General features: G+C 34.0%; 1 protein-coding gene across 1 annotated transcript; it reads left to right on the forward strand.

Moving 5' to 3' along the window:
- The first annotated feature begins 10128 nt into the window (after positions 1-10128).
- On the forward strand, positions 10129-12253 carry LOC110726478 (transcription factor TCP14-like). The gene has a single exon (XM_021905957.1). It carries the CDS (start codon positions 10575-10577, stop codon positions 11925-11927), a length of 1353 nt encoding a protein of 450 aa, XP_021761649.1. The 5' UTR covers positions 10129-10574; the 3' UTR covers positions 11928-12253.
- Positions 12254-13271: the final 1018 nt, after the last annotated feature.

Below are 13271 nucleotides of genomic sequence, written 5' to 3' on the forward strand. Positions count from 1 at the left end.
AATGTCAACATAAATTCTCATATTTCCAACCTTAAGCATGGATGAAAGAGACTAATTAATTTACTACAATCTTTAAAATGTCTTTTCTAATTAATTTGATAAATAATGACAACATGATTAGTATTTAACGGAACTTACATGTTAATTCATTTTAATGGATGCACTCCATATCAAAATGGCATGACTCTTAACACTAAATTTTTATAAAAGCAAAGGGATTCGCTAAGCAGCAAAGCAAAGAGCATCACAAATGTCTCTATAATGTATAGTCTAAATTTAGTTGGGGCCAAAATAATTAAGGTGCTTTCAAGTAATGAGAACGTAATCTAAGTTTTATACAATATATACACTTCTGATGTGATCGTTGCCAACCTAATGAAAATAATTATAACTAATCCTCTTAATTAATTAGTTGTATATTAGAGTAAGTCAAAATCAATCAAATATTATTGATGATTAAGTTACAATCGACTAAGGTCATGAATTGTGCAAACTTGTTTTGACTTATTTAAAACACATTACATTCAGATTAATTCTATTATAGTAAAAATAATTATGATACAGTCATAAATAAGTTTAAATAGAGTGAAAAATCAAGTTCAAATTCATTTCAAATTATTTTGGACTAAAAAAATTGAGTCTCAATCCAATCAATATTTTTCTAGTTCATCAAAATAAGTTTAAATCATCATCTAAAGGCTAATATTTTACCATATCCTGTTTGTTATTGTAACCTATATTGTTTTTCTCTTATCTAATATAATACTTGATATATCTAACAAAATAAAACCTATCATTCAAGGATTCACAAAAATACCTATCTATTAAGTCTTTTGAATTGATCTGCAATCAATACACCGTATATATATAACATTATAACCACTTATATATAGATTTGGAGTATCAACTCTACTCTAGAACATTACTTCATTCATATATACTTTCGTATATGATAGGTGATTATTGTATAATTGCAAAATTTATAAATGAAAATAAAATATTTGAAAATTACTTATTGAAACAATTCAAACGATCCCAATTTATTAAACTTTAAGTTTAATTAAACTCGGACATCAAACCAGACTGAACAATTAAATACCCTAGTAGATAAATAGATAATAGCAAGCCCTTAAATTCAGGTGAAGAGGACAGATCCATATATTACTTATAATTACAGTCCACTAGTTCTTACTCTTGAAATAAACAAATGTGGTTAACCCATCTTACTCATAAAATATCATCTATGCTGTAAACACAGTTCCAAACATGTCAACAACTACCATGTTCTATGTTTTATAATCTCAAGCACAAAGGCCACCATTTTATTAGGGCCTACAAATAATTAGATCCCAGACTACATCAACATTTTTGCAGCTAATGCCTACAAATGTTGTTAATTTTGGTGATAGCTTATTAAGTGTGTAACCTCATTAACATAGAGTTGACGAGTTTAAGTTTACGTTTAGGAGACATTTGATTTTCCTACCATTATTATACCATCTTATATACGTGTGATTATTCAACCTTTTGGACCACGTACCTTGACATCCGATTTCGATGAGTACGTAATTAAATTATTTATTTTGGTTTAAGGAGACTTAAAAGTCATAAGAATCAAATTCTTAACCTCTTACATGCATGTAAGCGTAGCTAATAATACAATAACAATGAGCCACATATGTTAATGTTTGTTCTTAATGTTAGTTTATGTTACTCTTTCTTGCATCTGTTACAACACAATAAATAAATTCGGACCTTAAAGATCAAGCGAAGCTCACGCACCGACACAACAGATTCTCTAATATTTACGGTAAAAATTTTGCAAGTACTACATGCAGTTCATAGTAAGTTAGGGATTATGATATATGCTTTAATTGACAGAAGTAGCTCTGGAAAACACACGAGGAATTAAGAGGGCAAGGCAGAAGGAGAATTATTTGAGGCTAGGAGAAGTTACAATTCACAAAAGTCATGGGTAGAAAAATATCAGAAAAATTCAGTGTTGAAAGTGATAGTGCCCTATTTATTTGGGCCTGTTTCCCTAAATGGTCCCAATTTTTAAGGGGATGTTTAATTCTTTCACCAAGTAAGACATTTCAACAAAAAGAAATAGTTACTATATTATTTTTCAATGTATCTACAGGCTTAAGGTTTGTGGTACCATAGATAGACAAGTCGCACCATTTAATTTTTGTAGCTTGTCACTTCACATTTATATATGAAAGACTTACGGCTATTTTTATTTTTTGGATTCAATGGATTGATACCCAATAAGACACTAACGAGGATATACAAGTACATTTAAAAAAATAATTGCAATATTTAAGATTTGTAGATAGTTCTATTCGAAGATTAATACAAAGTATATGCTTAAAATAAAGACACATAATGTCACTATCATATTAAAATTAAAGGTAGGGAAGTTTTCATCATATATCAACAATCATAATTGAACAATGAACATCATCATATTAGGGCAATTCAAACTAGCTAGAAGTAATAGTGATTGACGGTTTCGCTCAAATTGGACTTATGTATGCATTATTTGTTTTCATATAATTTGTCTAATTTAACTTTTTTTTATCATTAATATATGTTGCATATGGTTAAATAAATGAATTTTGTACTCAATGGGCAAGACAACCCTAGGTACTTAGGTGTTAAAAATCATTTGACGATTTTTAACATGCATCCTACTTCTTAATTATCATGGCCTCTAATCTGCTTGTGTCATTTTAATTCATCGATTCAACTTTTGTAATGTTTACTTCTGTATGTGCATACGTCTTTAATGTTTAATAAACTACAAGCATATACGTACTAGTAGTTAGTTTCAATAAATGTCTTAGCTTGTTAGCTACTTACCTTAAACAACTAAGTACTTATATTACAGATTTATACTTTATATGTGATTGAATTTACAACTCATTTTCTTCAAAGGGTGGGAGAAGTAGGGTTTGGTGTTTCCTAATAAGATTAACAAGTTGATTATGCATGCAAGTGAGTATTAATTCCTGTATGAGTAGATAGAAGTGAGTGCAAAAGGACAAGAGAGGTAAAGGAGCACATCAAAAAAATATAAACCTTAAAATCTTCAAAAAATAAAAAATTACACCGTGCAAATAAATAACAAGTAGGTTGGCCCCTTTTGGCCTCCCTATAGTATGCATGATCATGATGAAGCAAGTTAACAAATTATAAATATGATGAAATCTACCATTAACTTTTATATATTTTGTATTTTTACCTTGTTATGCTTTCTTTCTGGTACAAAAGTGCACTTATTGGATCCCATGGGATACCCATCTGTACAGCAAATAATTAAATTATTTCAATCCATTCTAGACACTACAAAAAGCAATTCACCCCACCTCCTCCTACTCAATAAAGTTGTTCTTGATTGATTTGTGCTCCCTCTTTCCCTCCTTATTCATCAAAGTATTATCAACACAATATTTTAAATATATTATTACTTTATATAAAAATATCATCTAAATATAAGAAATATATTGATTCTTAGCTAAACCAATATATATATATAAAAAAAAAAAAAAAAAAAAAAAAAAAAAACAATAGTTATATCGGTTGCAATGTAATAAGTAATAAGACAGTCTATTGGAAAACTTGTGACTAGAATGAAAAACGCCAAAACCCTAGCTTGTGCTTTAAAACATATACTTCGTTATGTTAATTTGATTTAATACATATTTAAATGCATCATTCATACATTATAGTAGCTATTCCTTTGTAATTTCTTATAAATACCTAAATTACGTCGTAGTGGTGGTGTATTAGAAAATTCAATCATATAAAATGAATGAAATAAACATTATTGATGATAACATCATTGTTTATGAACAAGTCACAATATTTTTCAATATACATAAGTATTAAATCATAGATCGAAGGGATAAACGTAAATTGTAATTTTACTATTTGAATTTCTACTTTTGTTTTTTCTTAATCTTATCCATCTAAAAGAAAAACACACTAATTAATCCATTATATTTCCATGTCAATGTATATGAGGATCTCTATATATAGTAAAATGATTAAGTTAGTCATCGTAGTAGTATTCCAATTCTAAAAAAAAGATGTCTTTGTAGGCAAAGGTTGTTGAACTAGCTACGACGGTTGAGGAGGTCAGATTAAGGGGGCCAGCCGCCATGCATGTTAAAAAAAAAAAAAAAAGAAAAAAAGAAAAAAAAAAACGGCCCTACTTAAGGAATATCTCATCTATGATCTATCTATCTGCAAACAAAAACCATGCATAATAATATACCCAAGTTTTAACTAATTTAAGATCCTCCCTTAAATATATATCTGGCCGCCAGTATATATTATATGTATTTTATAAAAATTATAATCTAAAATATACTACTTGTATAATCTAACAAACTAACCCTTTGATCAGCTGAAACTTTGGGTTATATTATTAATAATTTACATACACAAATATACTGTATATTGTTGGTATGTGGGATCAATTTTTGTATTGGATGTATATTCTCTCTCTTCCCCATAACATTACATTACATAACATAGTGAGATATGTACATACAAATAATTAGCATGTGGGAGTAAACAGTTGAAACCTGGCAAAGTTTTCAGATCAATTTAATCACCTTATCACTTGATCCAACATGCAATTTATACTATTGTCTTTGCTGTCATCTATGACCACTCCACTTTATTTCTCACTCTCATGTAAACCTGGGCACCGTGCCGGGCCGGGCCGCCGCGGGCCGTGCCTGGCGGGCCACGGGCTGATTCGTGCCGTGCCCGTCGTGCCGGCGGGCCCAGGATTTCGTGTCGTGCCGGCCATTTTCACAGGCCAGCCCTCGGCACGGCACGGACCTCGTGCCTGGCGGGCTCGTGCCGTGCCGGCCACGTGCCGGCCTGCGGGCTGGTGCAGTTTTCAAATAATTTTTTATTTATTTATTTTTTTTATATGACAACATTATAAATTAATAAGTTTATAATGTATATAAGTTATAAAATTATAATTATAAGTTTTATAAGGTTATAACTTATAAGTTTATAACTTATAAGTTATTAAGTTATGAATTTTATAATTATAAGTTGAATATTTATGTTTTATAGTTTGTATATTCAATATTTATATTTATATATTTACTTTATACTATTACTTTAAAATTTAATGTTTATGATTTATTAGTAATTGGTATAATTTTATTTTTTTTTAATATGAATTTACAAATTGTAACAAAACGGGGAAAAAAGGCAAATTGGACTTTGGATGTGAATAATGCGTACTTTATATTATTATTACTTGAGTTGAGAAAATTGTACAATGATAACAATGATAAAAATCATACAATGATGGTATTAAACAAAAATTGGAAAATGATAAAATTGATATTTTTAAAATCGTACAATATACAATAATTGTCTATTCTTCTTCTCCTTCTTCTTGCTCGTCTTCGTCTTCGTCTTCGCCTTCGCCTTCAAGGTCATCGGCTAGTTGCATAGATTGGGAACTAGCCGAACCCGAACCGGAAGCGGAGGTTCCTTCTTCGTTGTCGTTGTGGTCGTAAGAATGGTCTTGTGAGCGATTTTCCGCATCCAAACAATCTTTGAAACACACGCACATTTCTAGTGTTTCGGGTTTTAGACTTGTTCTTCTATCGTCTAAAACCCTTCCGGATGCGCTGAAAGCTCGTTCGGAGGCGACGGAGGAAACTTGGATAGCAAGAATGTCTCGTGCCATTGCCGCCAAAGTTGGATGCTTCGAGCTTTGTTGTTTCCACCATGCAAGGAGGTCGAGGCTGTTTATCTCATCGTCGTCCATGCCTTTGGTGAAGTCGTAACTCAGGTACATCTGCAACTCCGAGACGTCGCTTTGCGTTTTCCTGATTGATGAATCACCTGAAAACCTTGAAATCAAGTTAGTAGCTTGTGAAAATAAATGTTTGGCCTTCTTACTTACGTTTTTGGATGGTTGGGAAGGCCCTGAGCGAGGAACGGTGCCATATTTGGCTTCATAGACTCTATATAAAGCAAAAAACTGATCCTTCACATTAGTCTTATAGTTTTCTACATCATCGTCAAGAAACATGCATTGAAAGTAAATGTCAACTAACATAAATGTGTTTTCATACTTTTGCCTAGGATCTAATATGGAAGCAAAAATATAAATCAAAGGAATCTCACTATAATATTTACGCCACTTTTTTTCCATTGCTGGAAGATACTGATCATAATCACTTTGATGGCGATGATCAGCGAAAAGTTGGGCGAGTAAGCATGCATTAGAAAGAAAGTTTTGAGCACAAGGATTGTAAACAGTAGAAAAACAATACGTCATGTTATATAATAACTGTAAAAATTGCATATATCTTTCACAGTTATTCCAATCATCATCATACAAAGCATTTTGTGGAAATTTTTGGTTGTAAAATAATGTTAACGGGCCCTTGTACTCAATTGCCTTTGTTAACATGTCATAGGTGGAATTCCACCTAGTTGGGCAATCGGTTCTAATTTTTATTACCCTTATCTTTTGTTGTTTTAGAAAACTCTTCCATTCTTGGTATCTCATGTTAGAGCTATTAATAGACATAATAGCATCTCTGATTTTGTTGTAGTATGGGCCAATTGCCCGAACTCCATCCTGTACACATAAGTTAAGTACATGACAAACACATCTAGTATGAAGAGCTTCACCGTCTAATAGTACATCGGTTAAGTTTTGTTTGATAAGATTAGCTGTGTATGTCATAGAGGTTGCATTATCAAAAGTCATAGACATCATTTTATCTCGAAGGTTGTATTCGTCTATTGCTTGCATTAAATGGTGAGCAATGTTAATGCCGGTGTGTGGGTATTCCAGCATTTTGAAATGTATTATTCTTTTTTGTAACATCCATTGATCATCTACCCAATGGCAAGTCACACATAAATAGTGATATTTATAACCACTATCCCAAGAATCGGCTGTTAAAGATACTCTACAGTTAAGGTTACTCAATTCGGCTTGTAACCGGACTTTGTACTCTAGGAAATTTTTCATTGCGGCGGAACGAACGGTTTTCCTAGAGATTCTTTTATGTTGGGGTTGTAGTGCTTTGTTAATGTAGGTGTTGAATGCGTCACTTTCCGAGAAAAGAAAAGGTTGTTCGGCATGTACTATCATTTTTCCTAGTTCATCCCTATCCCTCTCATAGTTGTATGTAAAGCCGTATGGATGGAATTGGGAAATTTTGGGCTGGATTGGATCACTAGCTGGTTTTGCACAAGCTTTCATGTGTCTAGATAAGTGTCCCGTCCCGTTTTTGGTAACTGCCGTGAATACACTATTACATGTTTTACATTTTGCCCATTGTTCACCATCTTTACTTAGGACAAAATAACGCCATACCTCACTCCTTCGGTTTTTCAAAAGTAGCATCTCAGTTTCGGTTAACCATTCATGATGTGTGTGATGGTTAGTAGTGGGACTAGTGGGAGTGGCAGTAGAAGGGGTAGAACCGGAGGGAATTCGGGTACTTTCTTGACTACCTTGGCTAGAACAATAGTTTTGTTGATCACCGATATAATTAGGTGGAAATTGGTATGGTGGTAGTGGAAATTGGTTTAGTGGTGGTGCTGGAAATCCCGACGTGTTATATGGCTCATAGCCCAGGGGGAAGTAAATGGGGTCATTGGTTTGACTCGTAATTTGGGGGCTCGTTGTATTTGGTGGTTCCCTAGAACTACTACTACGGATAAGTCGGCCTTTCCCCCTAGACCTAGATGATGGGTTGTTCGATGCCATAATTAACAATTAATTTTTTAATAAAAAGTGGTTAACTATAATAATAATAATTAATAACAACAATTTTAACAATAAAAATATCAATAATATTAATTAATAACAACAACTATAACAATAACAATAACAACAAAAATAAATAATAACAACAATTGTAACAATAATAATAATTAATAACAACAATTATAACAACAACAATAACAATTAACAACAATAATAATTAAACAAGATTATTCTAATAATAACAATAAAACAATAATAAATTTAAGATTAGTTTAGATCTTACAACCGTGCTTCAACGCTCCACTAATTACGATTACGAACTTTTTAATTTTTTCCGATATTAGGAAAATAATTAGAGAATTTAAGAGAATAATTAGAGAATTTAAGAAAATAAGGATTATTAGAGATTTAGAGAATATAAGAGATAAGAAGAAGAGATTGTGATTTTGTGATTTGGGAATGAAATGGAGGTGAGTATTTATAGAATTTTTGGGGAGCAAATGGGCAAAAAACTAGCCGTTTTTTAGGCTTATTAAGGAGCTAGAATAAACGGTAACATTACTGTTGGCCCGCGGGCCGTGCCTGCGGGCCGGCACGACGGGCCAGCACGGCGGGCCATGCCCGTGCTCGTGCCGGGCCGTGCCTGGGAATTCTCAACCCTGTCCGTGGCACGGCCCGTGGCACGGGAGTTGAACTTCGTGCCGTGTCGTGCTTGAATTCGGGCCGTGCCGGACTGCGCCGAACGGCGGGCCGTGTCGGGTGGCACGCGGGCCAATCCGGCCCGTGCCCAGGTTTACTCTCATGCCCACCTTTCTTTTTCATTTTTTAATTGTGGGATTTAATTTAATTTAATGTTAATTTTACTATATTTGTCCTTTTATTTGACAATGATATAACTAACAATAAAAGTTTCAAATACTAAGCTAGTACTATACATATTTATTCATACTAATTTTTTTTCTCCTTCGTAATCTTATAATTCCCATGTTGTAGGAGAGCTACATGGACATGAGTCACATGACGACATGACTTACAATAAATAATTAGAAATTTCATATTTCATATTGCTTTTAATAGAATACTTGCCTAACTTATTATTTTTCATTAAATTGTAAATTATGTGGAGTGACTACTATTAGTACTTGGCCTCTTGTCAGCTACCTAATAACAGTATAGATAATTAGCAAAGAACTCCGAGAAAGATTGAGAATAGTTGGCCTATTAGGCTTTGACAGTGGTCGGCGTACATAGCATGATGTGTATGTACAACACCAACCAATAATAATGATTAATGAACATCAAAGCTTAATCTAGGGAGATTAATACAACCTAACCACCCCCACCCTGTCTCTTAAAAACAAAAAATTAAAAAGTTGTAATCTATAGTCAAAGCATAGTTAAAGTATCCCAAGAAAAAAGGTACAAAAAGAGAATCACAATTAGTACTAGCAATCAAGCTAGTCATGTCCCTTAGTAGATCAATAAGAAAGGCCAAAATGATAACTTTTTTTTTTTGAAGAAGAAGAGAATTAGTGAAAGGTTAACATCCATCTAACATAATGTTAGGTTTTTGTTTTTGCTAATAATCAATCAATTAAGTAGGGTATAGCTTAAGACTTAATAAGAGTAAGCAAATCTAAACTTGAAGTATCCCAAAAAATATGGGCAACTTCCCTTAAAATCACCTGAGAGTGGAGGCCCAATAAAGGCCCAGAAAATTGGAGGGTCTAGAAAGAGAAAGTTGAAATTGTAGAGAGAGAAAGAGAAGAATCACACAATTCACAAAAGGTCCTACCCTAACAAAGGTGCAGAACAAAGGAGAAAGGGCCAAAGGTAGATTGAAATGATTACTTGAATGGAGATTGGGCCCACCTAATAATCTTTCCAAATAATAATTTTGAAAAATTAAATTACTTGACTTGGGAAATGGGGCCCATTACCCTTCCCTTACCCGGCCACCATTGTCTTTATGGATTGAATGATAAAAAGAGCACCTCACGTGGATTCTGAACCAAAGGGCCTGTCCAACCACAATTTAAAGGATACCTCCCTGATTACCACCCCTCTCTATTTCATTTTTTTTTTCAATTTCAGGAAATCTTTTTTATTTTTTTAATTATCATTTTGTTTAAAAAAAAAATATCCTTATTAATAAAATAAAATTCATAAAATTCCATCATTGGTCTCATTCGTTCTTACTGTCTTGAAGTCATTATTTTCATCTGGAAATATATTTTTGTGTAATTTCTCATACGAGTATTGGTCAATTCAAATAATTTGTCCAATTTTATTGATATATAATAAGGTTATTTTTTTTTTTTAATGATTTAATAGAAATTGAATTGATTGAAGGGAATTATATAACTCCATACCCAACAACAAATAAAGCAATTTCCTTTCTAAAAAAATTTTGCTTTTTAAAGCTCACCCTCCATAATTCCCACTCATTATCTTTGCTCCTTAAAGCTTCCTCCCTTCCTTATCTCCTCTTTCTCTCTCTTCAATTCTTCTTCCCTCCTACCTTACCTCACTCACTCATCACCTCCAATTCTCAAACAAAACCACTTGTATTATGACATAGAAAGAGAAAGGTATAGATACATAAATATTTTTTATATTTATAATCTAAGAGATCCCATTAGTCCCACCATTTGTATAGGAATTATACTATAACCCCTTCTCTTCTTATTAGGGTATTACCCAAAAAAAAAAAAAAAAAAAAAAAGTGTGTGAAGTTGGAGATAATTAAGAGCATTACTACTACTTATCTTCATTTATACATCAACAAAAGAAAATTATGGATGGAGATCATCATCATCAGCATCAACACCACCATCATCACGAATTCCACAACCACCACCGGCCAAATTTCCCGTTTCAGTTATTAGAAAAGAAAGAGGAAGAAGCGTGTTCGAGTTCTACCCCGTTTAACCCTTCTCTAGCCATAGCTCCCTCGGGTAGTTCAGGCCCCGGCCCGTCTACTTCAGCTGGGCCTCCCCAGGCCCAGCCCCCTGTTGGAGGTGGGGAATCGTCTTCGGGGCCGAACTCTAAAAAAGCGGCCCCGAAACGAACCTCCACCAAGGATCGTCACACGAAAGTAGACGGGCGGGGCCGGAGAATCCGGATGCCAGCGCTTTGCGCTGCCCGGGTTTTCCAACTTACGAGGGAGCTAGGGCATAAGTCTGATGGCGAAACAATCGAATGGCTTCTACAACAAGCTGAACCAGCTGTTATTGCTGCTACTGGTACTGGTACTATCCCCGCCAATTTTACTTCCCTTAACATTTCTCTCCGAAGTTCCGGTTCTTCTCTTTCCGTACCTTCACAACTTCGATCCTCATCATCTTACTTTAGCCCCAATTTCACCACCGCGGCGTCGGCTTCTCGCCGTAATTTCTTTGCCGGCATTGGGTTATCCTCCGACACGTCACCCTCCTCCGCACTCCTCAATTTTCAGACCGCTACTTTGAACTTAAATCCGGGGTTACTCCAAGCTAAGCAGGAATGTACGACTACTACGAGTTCGAGCCACCACCATTCACATCATAACAACAACGCTGGCAGTCCAAGCAGTAATAATAACAACAGTCAGAATAATAGTAATAATAATAATAACAATCAGCTTGATCTTTCGGAAGCGGCCGACGAAGGCGGGGGAGGTAGAAAGAGGAGGCTAGAAGGCGAATACGGGGCGGCGGCAGCGGCGGGGGCAGGAGGGTACGGTCAAATACCTAATTTTTGGATGGTAACAAATGGTGGTAATCAAGGTGCAGCAGCAGCTGTAATGAGTGGTGATCCAATATGGACAATTCCATCGGTGAATAATAGTGCAGGGTTGTATAGAGGGAGTGTTCCAAGTGGGTTACATTTCATGAATTTTGCTACTCCTATGGCACTATTGCCTAGTCAACAACTGGGCCCCCAAATGGGTTCTGGGGCCGGTAATAATAATAATAGTGGTGGTGGCGGTGGAAGTGGTCATAATAATATGAGTCCTGGTGAGCAGGCTCATCATCTGGGCCTGCTCACCGGACTCAACCCTTATCGGAGCGTACAAGGAGGAGGGATCTCCGACTCACAAGCAAGCGGGTCCCACTCCCATCATGGCGACGACCGACACGATACAACCAGTCATAGTCATCATTCTTGAGAAGGGGCCATACTATTTTTATTTTTTTTTTGTGATGATAAACAGCTCTAAGTATATCAACATTTTTAGCCATTATCACTCTATTATCACTACTACTCCATTTCAAGCACCATCCATACTACAACAACAACAACCATCGCCGGGAAGAAGAATTTGTGTAGCTATTAATTTGATGTGTAGCACACGTGAGGTTTGATTTTTGTTTTTCTTTTTTTGGAAATTAATTTGAGGTTTTGATTTTTTATTTTTTAAAGTGTGATTAATATGATGAGAGGTTTAATTAGGGTTTGATAAGAAGGCATAATATTTTACATTTGGCCTTTTAATTTTTATTTTTTTCCCCTTGGTTGTGAGTGATTATGCTTTAATTTTTTTAGTAATTACAATTTTTATATTTTGCCCAAGGGAAAAATCAATTATCTATCTCCTTAATTATTTATGTTTAATTTTTATTTTTTATTTTCCTTTTGGTCCCTCCATAACCAAAATAGTCATCATTGTTTGTGCAATTCTTTCTAAAGGAAAACTTTGTAATTTTTGGCTTTTTATTAATTTGATGAAGATGACATATCTCCAATTATGCCTCTTTCCAAGCTAGGGTTGGTATTCCATTTGCTAAATAGAGCTAATTCCAATTCAAGAACCCTTATATTTATCAATAAATTTATAATCCCCAAAGTACCCCTTTATTTCCTCGCTCCAAAAATGAATTTAGTACTAAGTATTGCGTATTTACGTATCAATTATTTGAGTTCAAGTATCATATAGTGTTCTATGTTATCCTATCATTTAACTAGCTTTTTACGTTGCGTTACAGTACTATTGTTGAAGTCTTTATTTGGTTGATCGAAAATAATTATCATAAATGTGCTAGTACATGTTACTTTGTTAGTTAGTTTTAGACATTAAAGCATTTTAACTAGCATGTTTTGATTTATAATTTTTTCTAAATAACCTTACAAAAATATTACTTCTAAGAAGAAACATAATGATTATTAATTCTTTGTATTCTAAAATATTACAAAGCATGTCACTTTCTACATTTAATAAATTTAAATTTAAATTTTCCGTGTATGTACAACTGTACAACTATTTATATCCGTAGTATGATAATAACCTTCCCTATTTATTCCACCGTCTACATTAATACATTTATGAAGATGTACAAGTTTAGAATGAAAAGTAGTTTTGATACATTGTAAAGTTGTACCAATTCTACATTTTTTCCTAAACACATTGGTTGATCAAAAGAGTTTGACCAATAGTCTACAAAAAGTTGTATATTAACAACCTCCTTTTGAACAAATATGAATGTTATTTTGAGTTTGCCCCACCTAATTCACC

Source organism: Chenopodium quinoa, unplaced genomic scaffold, assembly GCF_001683475.1.
Source record: "Chenopodium quinoa cultivar QQ74 unplaced genomic scaffold, ASM168347v1, whole genome shotgun sequence".
In the NCBI taxonomy this organism is placed as follows: domain Eukaryota; kingdom Viridiplantae; phylum Streptophyta; class Magnoliopsida; order Caryophyllales; family Amaranthaceae; genus Chenopodium; species Chenopodium quinoa.